We start from the raw sequence: 19,221 nt of genomic DNA on the forward strand, positions 1-19,221 counted from the left end.
AAAATGTCTAATTTTAGTAGTTGCTGTTTAACATCTGTGACATTACACCCCATATTCTTCATAGAAATGTTATGATATGAATATGGCATAACTAAGATGTTTTATGCAAGATGGGTCATGTGAGGTATCACTGGAAAGCTTATGATTTATTGAATGTGATTATCCAATTTGTATGTCTGTATCATTTCTGTATCTGAAGTTAGAAATATTGGCTATGTCATAATTACAACTGTGTGTATACTTGGGGAATGCCCACCAGACAGTATGCAATCAGCCTGGATAGGCCATCAGGAAGGACAATAGGACTTTGAAGATATTAATCTCCCACCTTCCTGACAAGTTTCCTGGGATGCTGCTTTGATGCTGCAGGTCATGTGATCATGTCACTTGTTACAGGAAGGACTCAGCTCTTTAACTTCTTGTTCATGTGGAAAAAAGCAGACCCCACTCATTTGCATTAAAATGTTATTGCTAAAATACAAAGCTGTAGTACTGAATGCACTAGAAAGTAATTCTATTAACTACAGATATGCTTTAGGTTTGTTTCAGCATACATATAGAAATCAAATTGTGATATAAAAAGGAAGTGATAGTCAACTATTTCAAACATTTTCGGTTCTGTGCCACGATAAGTCTCCTAAACCAGGTTTATGAAATACTAAATTCACTGGCTCTGGATTACAGAGGTTATTAGCTGTAGTGTATAACAAATGGATCATTTTATGACAGTGATTATTGTTGAAATATACTGCATTTCAAATCTCACCCACTTCCAACAAGAATATATGTATCATATTCTTCTATGTTAACATCCAAAAAACATATCTAATGCATGTTTCTGACCAAATAGCTTGCATTCCAGGCACTTAAAACAAGTTTTATAGTTTCATACCTTATAAGCACAGTCCATCTGATCTATTTATATACTGGTAACATTACCAGTAACATAAGAACTACCATACCAGATCAGTCCAATATCCTGTCTCTAATAGTTCCTTCTATCATTAAGTGTGTTGCCTTTCAATTTCATTGAATGTTCTTGTGTTATGAAAAATGTAAATAAGATTACCAGATCCATCACTTTTGTACCATTCGTTATTTTAGCTCTATCATGTCCTCTCTTATTAGGAGTTTCCCTAAACAAAACAATCTTTTCAATCTCTTTATATGGAAGCTTTTTCAGGCCTCTAACTGTTTGTCACTCATCTCTGGACTCCTAATTCTGCCATTTTTTTGAGAGTAATCAGAACTGAATACAGCATTCCAGATGAGTGTGCACCATCAATTTATGTAGTGGCATTATATTGTTTTTAGAAATATTTTTCAGCGCATACTTTATACATCTTCACATTTGCTTTTTTGAGCATCATTAAACATTGCATAGAGATTTGCACTGAGCTCTTGATACCACCACCCAGGTATTTTTCCTGTGTGGTCACACTTTTTAGGACCCAGCAATATGAGTAGTTCAAGTTATTTCTTCCAAAGTACATTACTTTGCATTTTCAACAGTGACTTATTTGTACTATTTACCCATTCACCTAGTCTTGTTACATCTTTCTGATATTTGTCTCATTTAACCTCCACAATTGTGAGCCATCTGCAAATTCCGTCACCTCATTATTCATCCTGTTTTCCAGACCTTGAAGATATATATGTTAAAGAACAACAGAACATGGAACTTTGGGATACCTCATTGCCAATCTTTTTCCTTGCTAAAAATTAACCGTTTGTTCCTACTCTGTCATCTGTGCTAGATGTTCTGTTCTTCCAGAGAGTTGTCCATGAGCAGAAAAAGTATGGTGCTAAGGCCATGATCAGTAGCAGCATAAAGCATCTCCACAGAGAATTTTCGGCAACAAGTCAGCAGAAGCTCTAGTACTGCCACAAATACTCCCCTGGTTGCTCTTCGAACACTGCTAACTCCTTGGAGGGTTGCTCCTTTCTCTCAAGCTGACTGAAGAGACAGAGGCTGATGTGACTCCCTTCCTGAAGTGATTTAACCAAAAGAAAATGGTCTCTCTCCATAACAGCAAATGAAACAAAGGTCCCCCACTTTCTTCTATGAATTGGGGCTGCAGCTTTTTGAGACTGGCCTGAGTTAGGGGAAAGCTCACTGTTGGGCTTATGGTCAGTAGCACAGACGGCTAAGGCAAACCCAGATGGTTGTTTAACAATGGACTTGGTGGGCTTTGTTTTGGGGAAGCTGTTGAGCTTTTGGATTTAGTCACTTCAAAATTGCTGTTCCAAATCAAATGTAATAGCAGGCTGCTTACCCTTTTCCTTGGCATTTTAAAGTTTGATTGCTGCTTCCCCAGCAACTGCAGCTGCAGAAGGATCACCGCAGTAATTCAGGATTTCAAATTCCTCAGAAGTAAGTTTTGGTTCCAAAGCTATTTGGGAGCCTCAAATGGACTTCAGAATTTTTTTCCTCTAGGCACTAATGCTCAGCAGAGGATGGTCAGTCGGTCCAAGCAGCTATGGAGACAGGTCAATACTGGCAGGTTCTGCAATGGTTGGGGCCTACCCTGAAGCAGTGACTCACAGGATTGGTCTGCCTCCAGAGTTCCAAGGAAACTATTGTCTAGAATCTATGTACATAGCTGTGAAAAAGTAGAGAAACTAAAGACACCCTGTTAAAATATAGAAAGATTAAAGGTATAGATTAGACAGAATGCCCTCTCACCACAAAGATGCAGAACATGACACTTGCGACAATCACGCTGTTTAGATATTGGATCCCTTTCCCTAACCCTGTAAGAAATTAGGGGTCAGGTTCATCTCTTACTATGTTCTTGCACATAGTGCCTAACACAAATGGTCCCCAATCTTGACTGGGGCCTCTAGGTGTTATTGTAATACAAACAAACAGGATGATACACTACAGGTGCAATCCATTCCTTTATCCTTGCTAAAAAGGCTATACCTTCCTTTTAGTTAATTGTTAGTGAAACCCAACTTGCATGTCTGCACAACCTGTTGCAACCGTACCCTAGTAATACTAATTTTGGAAATGTGATGGGCACCTCCACAGTTAAAGGCTTTGGGTTTTTCAGTTAATGTGGGATTTCAGCCTTTGCTAGGGATGAAAGTAAAGTATTGGTCATAACCAAAGTTACACAAGTCACTCAGAGTACAGATGTAATTTCCTGGAAAGCCAGAAGTAAATAGGCTTAACTGTTTACATGTTCAAAAGAGTATAAAGTGATAGTTATGGGATGCTGTATTTTTTTCAGACCTCTAACTTACAAATGAATGTGTTTTAGCACGTTTTAGCTTTTATAGATGTAGGTCTAAACAAGATCTTTCCACAGGACAGGTATTTTTTCTGTTTACAACCAAGCCATTAACATTATACATCCTTAGGGTTTTTTTTCTTTTTATTTATGACATTAAGCCAGCAAATATGTGTGTTTACTGTAGCAATCTTATCTGTAAGTTAATGATTTGCATGTGTGTGGAATATCACCAGGCTCAGCACAGAGCCACACTGTAAGAGCTGGCTGGTTTTCTGGAATTTGGCCATAAATCCTCCTCATCCTAGTACCAAAGGAAGGTACAATTCAAACCCAGACTCTAGAATAGACTATTTTGACTGGCTCTGCCTCACCCAAGCTTGAAAACCATGAAACCAAGCTGGCCCTTTCGCTGTTCCTTTCCTCCTTTACCTGTCTGTTCCCAAACACAGAACTCAGGGGCCAAAAATGAAAGGTGCAATCTTGAGAATCTATTCAACTGAGGAGTCACATGACTGAGCAGTAAACTGGCAGTACTGAAGCATCCATTACATTAGCATGTGACAACACTAACTTTTGAAATTTTAAGACAAAATAAAAAATGTTTCCATAATAACCTAACCCACCCATATATTTTAGCAGGAATGTGATGAATACCCAGTTTGGAATCAATTCTGGACATGAATCCAGCCCATTTGCAATATTTGTAAAAATCGTATTCTAAAATGCAGCCCAAATACTGAATACTTAAATAATTATGTAGCAACAGCCATGACCGGGCTTCTTTCCCCTCCACATCAAACCTGCAGCTCTCTTCCACTGAGAGCCTTAGATTCCCTTTCCAGCATTTTATCCATAGTCCTTGAATTCTGTGTCTTCTCCTTCCACATATAACCCTGTCGTTCTGTCCAGAAATCTCCAACCAATTTCCCACAATATCTAGCCTACTCTAGTACAGTTTTCTTTCCCTTTCTCCATACCAGCTACCAATATCAATGTAACAGTAGTTAGATATTCATAACCACTACTTGCTATCCAACAATTCTGAACATCCTAATAATCAAATCACTAGTTTTTATTACAGTATCTACCTCCACCCCAGAATACTGTATAACTGTTTACACATGATACCTAGAGTTGTAATTTTAGATCTATATACTGGACATGAGAAAGACAAATCTACAAGCTTCCACCACCACCATTTTTAGGAATTTTTATTTTATAAAGATTCTAGAATGCCTTACCTTTAAAGTCATCTCTGGGGCCTTGCATTTCCTTCTTGTTCATTTTTCTGTCAGTACAGGAGTTGTTATGGGCACCTTTGGAATTGTTTTCTAGGTAAGCTGAGCTCGTTCCTTTCTTGGAGGGATGAGGATCACAGAGTTTTGCATTAATCTTATAAAGCTCGAGGGCCTTAATGGCTGCTGCATTGTTATCCATACGGCGAAAAGTTGGACAGGAAGCACAAAATTCATTCGTGCAGGCTTCATTTCCACAGCCCTCAGTTAACTGGTGGTAGTAGCGTTCTATTAGATGTTTTGCAGCTGCTCGCTTCCTGTACCAAACATTCAAACAGTAAGCACAAGGATTAGTACGGCTTTCACATACAAAGCTCATTCAAATTATCATCAAAGCAGAGATTAGTCAGACACTGAAATAAAACACTTCTGAATCAAAGTATATGCATTAGGAGATTTTGAAAATGCAGGATTCTCATTTTGACAAAAGAAAGTATATTTAACGCACAATTTAATTTCAGGTCATATGTAAACTGAAAGAAAAGCAGGTTTTTAACCATGTTTCTCCAGGACTAACAATTCTCAGTTCTACATTCAAATGTAATACTTATGTTTAGTATGAAAATTCTGCTGGGGGAAACTAAGTCACTCAGTTAAAACAGAGGTATAAATTAACTGAAGCTAAGGATCTTGATGTTCCAAATCTAGAATTAGGGTTCTGTCCCGTTACGGGCAACATTTCACTTGGTTGGCCTATCAACACCTCGCATAAGCACTTGTGTGACACTCACACAATCTGAAAGTCTTGTAAGTTTGTTTTATTTTATAAAAATACTAGAGTGACATTAAGTCTGTCCAAGCTGAAAAGCAACCCTTGATTAATTTAGGACCCGATCCTGTTATAGGTGCTGAGCACCTTCTACTCCCATTGAAACCAGCGAGATATAGATCCTTTAAAAATTACATTTCCATTTTTACAGCATTCCAGGAACAAAAATGGAACCCTGTCCAATGTTTATTTACTTAATACTCATTGCTGAAAATACCATAAAAGAGGAGCTCAAGCCTAAATGACACTTTCCCCTGGCTCAGATAAGGCAACTGAACCCCTGACTAGCCTTTCACCAGATCTTCCCTTCTCTTTTTTTTTTCTAATTATATTTGGTGGTACAGCACTTTCTAAAATAGATACTAACCTAGTGCCATGTACTATTTCAAAGATACAGCTGCCTCCTTCTCCCTGGTTTCTTTTTGAAGTAGCAAGCTGCAAAGAAGAATCTCATCTGAGCCTAGCACTGTCAGTAACAAAAATCCTGTAACTGGGCAATGAATGATACAGATACATCTAGATACAAGGATTACAGAGGAAATATGTTGTCACCAGCACTGGCTGTGAACCCAGAACAGCTGGAGAACTCCACTGCTCTACACTGAACTAAAAACATGAGCATCTACTTCCACGACGTGTTTGCATTTCAACAAAGTGTGAATGAGCATGGTTCTATTTATATTTTACCATTTAATTCTACTTACGCCTTCGAATAGTTCTGTAAAACATTATAATCCTTTCCTACAGTTTTACACTTGTGTAACAACAAGATTTAAATAAAACATTATCCAGGTGAAAATGAAAAAATATGTTTAGATTCGGGTTACGAACTATAAACCTTTAATCTATCTATCAAGTCCCGAGTTCAAAATTCTGCTTCTCCATGTAATAGCTGATGACAAATACTTAAAACTGAATAAAGTGCATTTTATCACAAATTTTTAGATGTTTTCTTCAACTTTTGTAGAGAAAACACAATATTGGACTCAGGGCTTAACAAGTACTGTACAAGTCAAAGACGACTGACTTTTCAAATATTTCATTTTATAACACAAATGTATTCACAATTTGTCGCCTTGATCTTCTGAATGCCCAATTTTGAGCCCAGAACCAAGAGAATATACAAGACATCCCAGATACATCACACAGAGCCTAAATGAACAAATAAAAAGAGAGATGTGCCAGCAAAATCAAGTCAACTACTGCAGATGATAGATAAGCCAGAAGCAGATTAGAAATGTTTAAATACCAGTCCAAAAAAAACCAAAAAAAACCAAAAAAAAACCCCAACATTGGAAAACCTGCCACTGATTTGTTCAAAAGTTTCTGCCTCTCATATCCACTCACATTACAAAATTAAAGCAACTTTTTACAAACAACTCCTCCCGCTTTTGCAAACCTTAAATATAAAACTGTAAAAACAGGTCCACAATTTAGATACATTTATTTGGTAGACTGTAATGTTAAAAGTAGGAGATTTGGATGTTTGGAAGTGGATATATATACATGAAATTAGAACCAATCTTTGTTTCTCATAGTGTCTGTGGTTCTTTTAAAACTAAAGCTGCTTTTAGCTTACTAAGGAAAGTGTAGGCCTTGCCTTGATACCTCATTTGTTCGCTTCTCTTGTGATTACTACAATGCATTACTTTTACCACCTCCCATCATGAAACATGTACCCAAATAAAGTCCATACCACTACTCCTTTCATCTCCCATACCCCCTTTAAGACTTTTTCTCCAAGATACATACAAGATGATAATTTTTTACATAAAACCCTGATGTCCAACAATAGCCACATCATATTATTGCTGTAACATTTAGCCTTCCTTAACCCATTCCCTGCATTGTTATCCTCGCTTATTTAATCATGTCTAAATTTAGAAAGCAAGATCTCTGGCGTAATCTTTGTTTTTTATAAAGTGCTAGTACTTCTTTAGGTGTTATAGTATAAATCCTCCCTATTCTGAGCTTTTAGATCCAGCCTATTTAGACTTAAGTGTAGGTTAGTATCTTCTATATTTAAACATAGAGGAAAGGATCAATTAAGAACATAAGAATGGCCATACCGGGTCACAATAATGGTCCATGTAGCCCAATATCTTGTCTTCCAACAATGGCCAATGCCAAATGCTTCAGACGGAATGAACAGAATAGGGCAATTATTGGAGTGATCCATCTCCTGTTGTCCAGTCCCAACTTCTGGCAGCCAGAGGTTTAGGGACCCCCAGAGCATGAGGTTGTGTCCCTGACCCTCTAGGCTAATAACCATGGATTGACCTATCCCTCCATGAACTTATCTAATTATTTTTTTTTTAAGCCGGTTATACTTTTGGCCTTCACAATGTGCCATGGCAACGAGTTCCACAAATTGACTGTGTGTTGTGTAAAGAAGTACTTCCTGTACTGTTTTAAACCTGTTGCCTATTAATTTCATAGGGTGACCCTGGTTCTTATGTTATGTGAAGGGGTAAATAAAACTCCTTATTCATTTTCTCTACTTCATTTATGATTTTATAGACCTCTATCATATCCCCTCTTACTCATCTCTTTTTTAAGCCAAGGAGTCCTAGTCTCACTTCTCATATAGCAGCTGTTCCAGACCTCTAATAATTTTTACTGCCCTTCTCTGTATCTTTTCCAATTCTAGTATAACTTTTTTGAGATGGGGTAACCAGAACTGCATGCAATATTCAAGAAGTAGGCATATTCACAGTTGATCATTTATGTGTGACAGAGGCCACTCTCCTTTAGAAGGTAAACTAGGACTTCTTCAAAACCACAAGCCCTTCCACTTTCGCTCTTATGAAACCTAGGTACACTATTAATATACCCAGACCTATTTTAGTATGGCAAATTATTTTATTTTTATCACGTCATATTTGAGATTACTGCTATATTTGGTAAACAAAATAAAGACTGAGGTCTGCCACTATCTATAATAGGAATCTTAATCTAAGGCAATGGTATTCCCCCTGGGGTCCTACACCTAAGGTTTCCAAAGGGATATGCACTTCCATTTGAAATTTTTTTAGGGGTTTGCAAATGAAAAAAAAGTTGAAAACCACTGCTGTTAGGGACAGTTGTCCTTTGCTTCTATATTCATCATGATGAAAAAGAGAAAAGCGTAACAGAATATAATGCATCATGCATGAATATTACCGGTTTCAAAATATACTACATAAATGTTTCTGTAGAATATCATCCACACAATTTTAATGTCAGGCTTCAGAATCAATGTAAAAATTGATTCTACCAAACAGGACAGGAAGGCATTTCCGCATAAAGATCAATCGGGGTGAAATGTGACTATTTAAACAAAGGGACACTTACATCACAAGAGAACTTATAATTAAAGTGCTCAACTAAAGAAAAGCCAGAAATTACTCTGTGCATCTCTAACTCAACTATGACAGAGGCCAAAGGTCACTCCAGAAGCTAGGTTCACCTGTCCAACTGCTGATTGCTTCTCTTAGATTACTACCAGCTTATAACACCCAGAGGTTTGTTCCATTTACTAGTCTAACCTTCCTTGTTCAGAATCATTTTCGTTTTGTTTGTCACCTATCCAGAGCCTTGTGTACCCTACGGAAAATTAGACCTAAATTCTGTTGCACTATGTTGCAGCAGACTGAAGATTCCACAACAGTTTCAGTTACATCAACCCTGAGGCTTTTACTGAATTCCCTATGGAAATGAATCATTCAGTCACTTCAGTATTGTAATTATGTAATCTATTTCATTTAATATTTGATGCTGCCCGTAATTTATTATTTTCAATGTGCTGAAAATTTAGTATTAAAATGCATAACTGAATATATACAGAATTTGTTATGGGGAAGCTGGAGATTTTGGCAATTTGGACACGTGTGGAACTACCCGAGCTGCTGTTTCTGTGACAGCATAATGCATCATAAACATGTGGACAGAGCACCAGGTGCCTGAACAACAGATGTCTTGCCAGTACACATCTGCCAATAGGCCAATGTGGCAGCTCGCACTCAGACAGTGAGCTGTGACTACTAGGTGGGGTTAAGCTGGATTGCTTGTAACATACACAGATGAATCCGGAGACCCATTTGGAGATTTGTTGGGAGGAGAGGGTTTGACCCTTGGTTTGGCAATGGCCACGAACAGCTTTGGTGATGTGCAAAAGGATCGAGTCCTGTGAAGGTAGAAAGCCAGTGCACGGGCAGATAAAGTGAGTGCAGGACCGTCACTGGGGGAGGCATGCGGTTTGGGGCAGAAGACAGGTAGGTGGATGCACTGGCTTAGGTGCAATTCTGACAATACCTTTGGGAAGAACTTAGGGTGGAGATGTAGGAAAACTGCGTGTGTGGGGTTGGGGGGCAGGGCGCGGGGGATCTGTCATTATCGCTGCTAGCTCACTGACCTGGCCTGGCTGAGGTTATGGCTACCAGGAATGTCACTCGCATCGAGAGGTGGGAGAGGGAGCATGTAGCCAATGGTTCAAAGGGTGGCTTTGTGAGGGCACAGCAGATGAGATTAAAGTCTCATGGGAGTATGGGCTTCAGTACTGGAGGAAAAGCGTTCAGTAAATCCTTCATGAAGCAGACAGTGGTGGTGGAGTGCGTAAACACAGACATGCCATGCAGAGGGGAGGAGAAAGGCACTGCCAGGTGCACCTGTATAGAGTTGAGGGCTAGGCTTCACGTTTTTAGGGCAAGAACGTAGCGTAGGACGACTGGTACAGATAGTGCACCTATGCCATAAATTGTTTCCGTTTAGCTCGGTAGCATGCCCTGGTGGATTCTCTCCTGCTCTGAGAAAGAATTTGCTGCATCGCAGTGGAGCATGCCTGGACTACCCTCTACCCCCATCCAAATACCAGGCTGTGAGGTGAAGAGGGCGCAGACTCGTATGCCGGATTCTCCCCTGATCTTGTGAGATAGATTCAGGAGCGTGTGAAGGCAGAGCGGTGTGCAGGTGGCGAGTCAGAGAAGGTCCATGAACCAGAACTGACAGAGCCAGAATAGGGCTACGAGTATCATGGTGACTCCGTCCCAGCAAAGCTTACATAGAAGAGGAATGGGAGGAAAGGCTTAGTGAGGTATTCTGTACAGAGGAGGAAGAGAGTGCCGGCACTCCAGTTTTCCCCCTACTTCTCCAATGCAACAATAGAGGGGCAGCTTCTGGCTCTCATGAGTGGCAGAGAGATCCCACTGAGGGGTGTCCCAGTTCTTGAACAGGTACCGTAGTGGGGTGTCGTATAGCTCCCACTTGTGATTTAAGTGGAGAGTCCTCCTGAGAGTGTTGGCCAGAGGATTCTGGGTGTCTGGGAGCTTTGTGGCTTGAAGCATTATAATGTTTTCGATGCACCAGTTTCAAAGATGGACGGGCTCAGAGCAACGCTGCTTACTGATGTATACCACTGCCGCGTTCTCCTCAGAGAGCAGCTGAACATGGAGGAATTGAATGAGCAAAAGAAAGGCCTGACAGGTTAAGAGGACTGCCTGGAGCTCTAACACACTTATAGGCATCCTGGTCTCCCACAGCTTCCATACTCCCAGGGCCATGTGGTGGTCCAGGTGGGCTCCCCAACCTGTGAGGGAGCCATCTGTTGTGACGGTGATATGTGGTACCGGAGGTGTGAAGGGGGTGCTGATCATGACCTTGAAAGGATCAGCCCATCATGTGAGGGAGGCCAGCACCCTCCAGGGAACGATGACGCTAGTCTGCATATTGTCCCTGCTGGGTCTGTAGATGCAGAGGAGCCATGCCTGGAGGCAATGCATGTGGAGACGTGTGTGCGGTGTCACATAGGTGCAAGCAGCCATATGGCCAAGGAGAGCAAGCTGGAACGTGGTGTAGAGTCTCTGATGTAGGTCTGCAAGGATGGATGTCAGTGTTGCAAAGTGTTCCGCTGGGAGGAAGCCTCTTGCCTCTATGGAGTTGAGAGACACCTAAAACGTGTATTGTTTGTGTAGGTATCAATACTGACTTTCCCTCTTTGACACAAATACCTAGCAATGACAATAGGTTGATCATTTAGGAGATTACTTCCTGGTGCAAAAGCACCATGAGGAGCCAGTCATCGAGGTAGGGATATACCAAGTAGCCAAGATGGTAAATTTGGGAGGCTGCCACACTGAAGACCTTTGTGAACACCTATGGAGCGGTCACTATACCGAATGGAAGGACCAGAAACTGGTAGTATTGGTGTCCTACCCAAAAACTAAGAAACTTGTGGTGGGCTGGGAGAATATCCACATGTAAGTAAGCGTGCTTCATGTTGAGAACTGCGAACCAGGCTCCCGGTGGGAAGGAGGAAATAAACTGATGCCAGTATTACCATATAGAATTTGGACTTTCTTTCTGATAAAACCCAAAGATCTAGAATGGGGCGGTGTCCTCTACCCTTCTTCAGGATGAGGAAGTATGGTGACTAGAAGCCTCTGCCCTTGTATTGAGGTGGGACAACTCTATGGCCCCCTTGAGAAGCAGCAGAGTGTCTGCTTCTTGTTGGAGAATGCATTGATGGGGTGGGTCCCCGGGGGAAGAGTTGCTTAGGTGGGAATGAGACTAATTCTATGGAGTATCCGTGGTGGATGATCTCCAGTACACAACTGTCTATGGTGATCTTGTCCCAATTGTAGGTGAATAAGGCAAGATGGCTCCCAAAGATGATATAGGGTGCTGCGGATGCCATCAGGGAAGATTCATGAGTCTTGAACTGATTGTCAAAACTGAGGTTTCAGCTGCTGCTGGGAAAAGGGTTGTGGTGGAGGTGGGAAGTGTGGCCGTTGTGAGTGGTGCTTCCTACATGGCGCCTCCTACAGGCATAGGTAGTAGGCTGGGTAGGAAGTGTGTGGTGGTGGTTCAGAATGGTTGTCTCCGTTGCTTGAGTCTTGGGGCAAGAGTGGATATACTAAGGGAAAGTAGCAAATGAAGGGATTTGTTCGTCTTCTTGTGGAATATCTTGTGCTCATCTAAAGGGAGGTCCTCAATTGTACTTTAGACCTCACTGGGGAATCTGGATGATTGGTGCCACAAGTCCTAGTGCATAACGAATCTTGTTGCTAGAGACTGAGAGGACATGTCAGCTAGGTCCACGGCGATCTGGAAGCCCACCTTGGCCACCAGTCGCCTCTCGTCCACCAATGCCTGGAATTGCTGCTGTTAGTTCGGTGGCAGCTTGTCCTTGAATGTTGCTAACCTGTTGTAGTTATAAAATCATACTTAGCTAGCGTATCCTGGTAGTTTGCAATCCGGAACTGTAGTCCCACCAAGGAATATACTTTTTGGCCTAGCATATTCATCCTCTTTGCCGCCTTGCCCAGAGGAGTAGACTTCTGTGGGTACTAGTGTGCCTGCTCTGCTGCTGCACTGACAGTGAGAGAGCTGGGGAGGTGGGAATGTAAAGAGAAAATCTGCCCTATTGGCAGGCACGAAATGCCCTCTTCGGTGTCAGGAGTGTGCCATACTGCCTGCGTCAGTTGAAGAATGGCCTTATTAACGGGTAGAGCCATCCGAGGTTTTGAGAATGTCCAGGAACTGATGTCCTCTTCCAACAGAATCCCCAGGTCTGCCGCTATCCTCTGGAGCAAGTCCTGGTACTGGCGATGGTCATGGGAAGAGAGAGGGAGAGGAATAAGCACCTCGCACGACAATGAAGCAGCAGCAGTGGAGACCGGTGCAGTTGATGGTACCGGTTTGATGTCTGCCTCTTCCTCAGACGGGTGGTGCTGCTGGGTGAACAGGAGACAGTTAATAAGATGCCTGCAATGGTGCCTGGCATCTGCGACAGGAATCCCAGGGTGCCCTGTCTGGCCAAGAAGACAAGTCCCTAGGCTGTGGTGGGCCCTGCAGGTACCGGTACCAGGTCTCTGCTGCTGGATCATATGCTAGGGGGTAGGGCAATCTGAGCTGCAAGTCCAGACTTCAGTGGGACATTGGAGAAAATGAGGCTCTGGCTCCAAGAACTCCTCAGATGGATCTGGCAATAGGTGGACCACTGGTACTGGAGGGTTGCAATGCTGTAATGGGATGGGCTTCTCTGGCAGCAGTAGGAGAGGTTCATCTGCTGGGGTGGGGATGACATCAGTGAGTGGGCGGGGCGGGGGGGGCGTCTAGAGAGGAGTGGAGACTGTGGTTATGGAAGGATCAGCTCCTCCATTGACAAGAAAGGCTCAGAGCATCAAGGAGTCTGTCGTATGCCTCTGGAAATGCCGGAGTGCCCAGGTAGTGTCCTTGGGGCCGGCCTATCCAAGAGGCGCAGGGATAATGGTAAGATGGGCGATATCCTTGCCTACCAGAGCAGTCATCGGTACGGTCAGATTCCATTTGTACCTGGCCTTACCTGCCACACGGGGAGGAAACGCTGTGCTTAGAAGCAGTCTGCATTGGGAATCTGCTCTTACACCCATGAGAGTGTTTTTTTACTCTCCTGTCAGGACTTGACCTTTCTCTTTGGTACCAATGGATCCAGGGCATGGGGAGTATTCACAGGGGTGCTCACCGCTGGAGACAGACGTTGTACTAGGGTTTCTGGTCTCATGGCTTCCTCCATCAAGTACTTACAGAGGCAAAGCTCTCGAGCTTCCTTGGTTTGGGGTGGGAAGAACTTGCAGATGGAGCAGCGAGCCATGATATGTGCCTTGTCAAGGCAGTAAAGGCACCTCTGGTGCTCATCACTCAGAGAGTGAGCACAGGCAGGAGAAAAAGTTTTAAATCTTGGAATCCAGAGCATAGTTCCCATGGGTGAGGATGGCCCCCAAAGAGGGGAAGAACTTACTTGCTATCTCTAAAATGACAAAATATAACTATCTAAAACTATGTACATTGAACAAGGAGTGGTCATTCTCAGAGCAAAACTAAGAGCATGAAGGAACAGGGGTTCTAACTCAGCAATAAGAGGGAACTAGAGTTGCACTGACCCGCACTACCGATTATACCCCTGGCTGGGAACAGAAAGGAATGCACCATGCACATGCAGGTGAACGGACACTGCTAAGATGTGTGGAATACATATTTGGACCATCACTCGAAGAAGAATATGTAGTATACACAGGGTTTTAGTCTTTAATACTTGCATATCTCACAGGGTTATTGCAAGTATAATGACAAAATCTGATAATGATGGAGGGGCAATATAAATAACTATCTGGAGATAGATCAGCAATGAAATTGTTAATGTTGACACTAAGGACTGATCTACACTATTTTTGTACCAATTTAAACATACTTCTATTTTTCTATTTCTATTTTAACTATTTTTCTATATCTAAACCCATAGAGTTAAAATAGTGCAAAAAGCGTGTGGAAGTGACAAACTAAACAGAGAAAGAGGTTCTCTTATTCCAGAAAGTGCATCCACACGAGGAATTATACCAGTACAACTAGAGTGGTATAATAATGCCAGTAGATTTCCCCATATAGATAAGCCCTAAGTCAAGCAGGACAGTAGAAATCCTATACAGACTCCCCTCAGTTTACAAGTATTATACACTAATACCCACATCTGAAGACTGTTTGAATGAAACAGAATATTTCATAGGCAGTGTCCTCCGGGTATGTCTAGTTTCAAAGTAACAGCCGTGTTAGTCTGTATTCGCAAAAAGAAAAGGAGTACTTGTGGCACCTCAGAGACTAACCAATTTATTTGAGCATAAGCTTTCGTGAGCTACAGCTTACTTCATCGGATGCATACTGTGGAAAGTACAAAAGACGTTTTTATACACACAAACCATGAAAAAATGGGTGATGATCACTACAAAAAGGTTTTCTCTCCCCTGGATTTGTGCTGGAAATGGCCCACCTTGATTATCATACACACTGTAAGGAGAGTGATCACTTTACATAAGCTATTACCAACAGGAGAGTGGGGTGGGGGGAGAGAAAACCTTTTGTAGTGATCATCACCCATTTTTTCATGGTTTGTGTGTATAAAAACGTCTTCTGTACTTTCCACAGTATGCATCCGATGAAGTAAGCTGTAGCTCACGAAAGCTTATGCACAAATAAATTGGTTAGTCTCTAAGGTGCCACAAGTACTCTTTTTCTTTCTGGTATGTCTAGTTTCTTCCAGAAATGTGTGTAAATTTCCCCAAAATCACAGACATAATTTTGCTTTTAGCTATTACAAAGAAATATCTCAAATCTTGGTTTTTATTTTAAATAAACTTTAACTTACACTGACTGTTTTTGTAGAATAATGGAGAATGCTTACAGACATTCCTTTGTAAATATGCCACAATTCAATTACAACCAACCACAAGTTCAGAGGTGTTTTAATTTTTATTAGGAACTAGCCTCTTAAGTTTGTCTGTTCAGTACTATAATTTGGGTTTCAAGATTATAGCATTTAGCATGCCCAAGACTAGTATGCAAATTGTGGAATAGATTATGGGGGATTATTTGTTTTATTGAAAAATTCAAGAACAGTTTCTCCATAATAAAAAGAGAGTATATATTTTAAATACATGATAGCACTTGAATCTGCATTTCTCAAATAACTCAATACTTGCACAAGAAATTGTTAATAAGCGAAACATGTAAGCGCAACACATACATAACTAGGCAACCAAGCAAATGAGAGATGTATAAACATTTTACCAGCTTCAGAAGAAATTTAAAACCACATCTCTGTCTACTGTTTTGTTTTGAATAAAGAATTCACAAGTAAAATTCCAAAGTTCTGTTATCTGGTGTTAACCTAGGTTATTAACTGGTGCAAAAACACAACCTTTAAGTGTTCAATTTACATAACCACACATTTTTGAATGAAGCATAATAAGATTTTGTAATAACTTAGCACAACAACAGTATAAAGTATGGTGGTTTTTTAAAAAAAGGATTACACGCATGCTAACTTTTATACTTTTATGTACAGAGCAGCATCACTATTTAATGCCTTGAGGAAAACATATACATTAATGTTCACTGAAGTTTACCATCTCCTATACTAATTAATTCAGTAGGAACTCGAAGTACCAAGGCAGCATTATCACTATCTAATTCCTTTCTCTAACAAGCACAATGAAAAAAAATCAGCGTTAGATTATCCACAACAAGTGAACTATGTCAACGGGCATCATGTGGAAATTATGGAAGTAAAAGGCAAACAGTGCCAGTTTTCTATGTAGAAAACAAAAGAAAAATAATTTAAAATGTTTATGTTTTAATTCATGAATTACTGTTTGCCCTTTATTATATTAAAAATAAATGAAATAGGAGATCTTGCAAGACAAAATTTTGAATCACCGATTCAGCTGCAGTATTTTTATAATGCACTTCTGGAAACAACTGTAGCTGAAACGAACAACTAGCAGCTAAAAGTGAAATTTATGTGAGAGTTTGGAGGCAGGCATTTTTCTCCTCTTTTTTCCCCCCCTAGAAGTAGGGTCTACGAAGTGAAGATGATGATAACTACTGAAGTAGCACACTAGAAGCACCCCAAGGAGGAGAGGAGACAAAGATGTGGTAGCTGTGGTATGTACCTCTGATGGAAGCTACTTATGCATAAACTGTTACCTGATAGAGCCTTCATGGCAGAGAATATTCAAGGACTGGAGATGCAGCTGGAGATGACAGAATTCAGATGGGGATTTGATGATTTAAAACAAAAGAGGAGGTGGCACAAACTCCTCAATATTTGTTCGTCAGGTGTCCACAAAAGGAGGTCAGACTGCCAGAGGAGGAGGGCGATCAATGGAAGAATGTGACCATGAAGACAAGGCAGAGGAAAAGACCAGCTAGTGGAGGTGAAATAGAGTTGAAGGAGGAGAAGAAACAGGCAGATGGGATATCGAGGAAGAAAAGAAGGGAAGTCAGTCCTTGCAGAAGAGAGAATGGAGCTAGCCAAGGACTGGAGCCCAAGGAAAAATGAAGATGATGTACAGCGGACTGCAAAAGAATGTGAGATTCATACCAACATCAGGAATAGACAGGTCTCTATGTGACCAGGGACTCCATCCTAAGAAGAATTGACGGGCCTGTCACTAGACCTAAGAGAGACAGAAGAGTTCATTATCTGTCAGGAGAAAGGACACAAGATGTAAACATGAATTTCAAAAGGATCCTGATGGGAGTGGGGGGGAAAAATCCACCGACTGTGTTGAATGTCGGGATGAATGACCTTACTAAATTCCCAATGGACTAGATCAAGGATAATTACACTAGGCTTGGAAAGATGCTTAAAGATGTGGAAATGATCTTCAGTCCCTAAAGGAGTGTGAAGATGCGGCAAGATAATGAAGATGAACAGATGGCTCAAGAATTGGTACTCTGAGGAAGATTTTGGGATGATTGACCATGGGAAGGCATTCACAGAAAGAAGACTCTTCTCAACTGATGGACTCCACTTGTTTACCTGGGATACTAGCCTTCTGGAATAGAGACTGGAATGATTGATAAGAAGGATTTTAAGATAGGGAATGAGGGGAGAAGATTTTGAGAGAGACTCATGTAATGTCCATGCCTGGCTTCAATACTGAGGAGGAGGAAAATCAGCTAAACGAAAAAATACTAAGGAATAAAGGAAAACGAGAAGGTAAGAATAAGAACAGCTAAGAGAAAAAAGTGTGTATCTATAGATAGGAGCAATAGTCAGGTAGGTAATACAAAAACAACGAAGAGTACTTGTGGCACAACAGTAGTTAGTTGAAGGCTAATCTGGCTAGAAAACTAATGGGCGAGGTTCAAGGGAAACAACGGAGAACACCTGTACCCAAATGCAAGGAGTCTGGGCAATAAAATGCAGGAACTTGAACTACTCAAGGTCAAAATGGATCTTATAGGGTTTACAGAAACATCCTGGAAAAGCGCTCATGACTAAAACTCAGGTATTAGCTATTTAGAAGAGAAATATAAAAGGTGGTGGGATAGTGTTGTACATTAGTGATGCAGTAAACTGTGAAGAAGAAAGAAGTGATACTACAGACAAAACAAATCTGTTCGGGCCAAAGTGACTTCAGAGAAGGGTTATAAAGAAGTTCTATTGGGATAGTGTTAGGGGTCTGCTACAGACCTCTAGGGTTGGGCTCAGCTATGGATAGAGATTTCTTTAATATTATTAGAAAGAGAAATACTACTGGGAATTGTGTCATAATGGGAAACTAACTTCATGGATATAGACTGGAGAATAAATGCTACAAACAACAACAGGGCACAGTTATTCATAGATGTGACAGATGACAGTTTTCTTCATCAAGTAGCCACTGAATCAAAAAGAGATGATGCAACTTTAGACTTGGTTTTGGTAAGCTTTGAGAACATCATAAAAAAAGCTGGTCATAAGAAATAACCTTGGATTGAGTGATCACAAGTTGATTCAGTTTAAATTAAAGGAAAGGATAATCAAAACCAGGTTGTCATCTATGGTTTTTGATTTTAACGGGACAGACTATGAATTAGATGTGGAGGAAGCTTGGAATTTCTTTAAATCAAGTGTACAAAAACTATCTCCAATCTGCATCCCAAGCAAGGGGAAAAAACTTGGTAGAGAAAAGGCTCCAGACCCAACTAAATGAATAACCACCTCAAAAAGGTTATTAGGAGTAAGCAGAGAGCCTAAAGGAAGAAGGGTTTGATCAGCAACAAAAGCTACATCTTAGAGGTCAGAAAATGTAGGAATAAAGCAAGAACTATTAAAAGCCAATCTGAATTAGCTCCTGCCAAGGAAATTAAAATAAATACAACAAGGATTTTTAGTTATATAAATAAAAAGAGAAGAAAGAAAGAATGAGGTTGGACTGCTATGCAGTGTGAATGGGGAGGAGATTAAAAATAATGTAGGTATGGCCTAAAAACTAAATAAATACTTTGCCGTGGTTTTCAGTAAGGATGATAATATAGAACATGAGTATGAAGACAGAATGACTGATGGAAACGAGTACACAGAAATGGAAATGACCACATCTGAGGTAGAAGAAAATCTTAAAGCACTGACTGTGATCTG

At 40.9% G+C, this 19,221-nt stretch overlaps 1 protein-coding gene across 6 annotated transcripts in view; it reads right to left on the bottom strand.

Annotated features, from left to right (window-relative positions):
- The window catches only part of UBE3A (ubiquitin protein ligase E3A), a 93,567-nt gene that overhangs the window by 25,228 nt on the left and 49,118 nt on the right, over positions 1-19,221 (bottom strand). For 4 of the 6 annotated variants that reach the window (XM_073353037.1, XM_073353018.1, XM_073353027.1 and 1 more), the window contains 2 exons: positions 6,369-6,455; positions 4,481-4,791 (listed from right to left, as the gene is read on the bottom strand). In XM_073353037.1, coding sequence (XP_073209138.1) covers positions 4,481-4,791; positions 6,369-6,455 — 398 coding nt within the window. The remainder of the gene's footprint in view (positions 1-4,480; positions 4,792-6,368; positions 6,456-19,221) is intronic. The other 2 variants (XM_073353058.1, XM_073353069.1) reach the window with 1 other exon arrangement.

The sequence above is a fragment of the Lepidochelys kempii genome, chromosome 1 (assembly GCF_965140265.1).
Source record: "Lepidochelys kempii isolate rLepKem1 chromosome 1, rLepKem1.hap2, whole genome shotgun sequence".
NCBI classification, from domain to species: Eukaryota; Metazoa; Chordata; order Testudines; family Cheloniidae; genus Lepidochelys; species Lepidochelys kempii.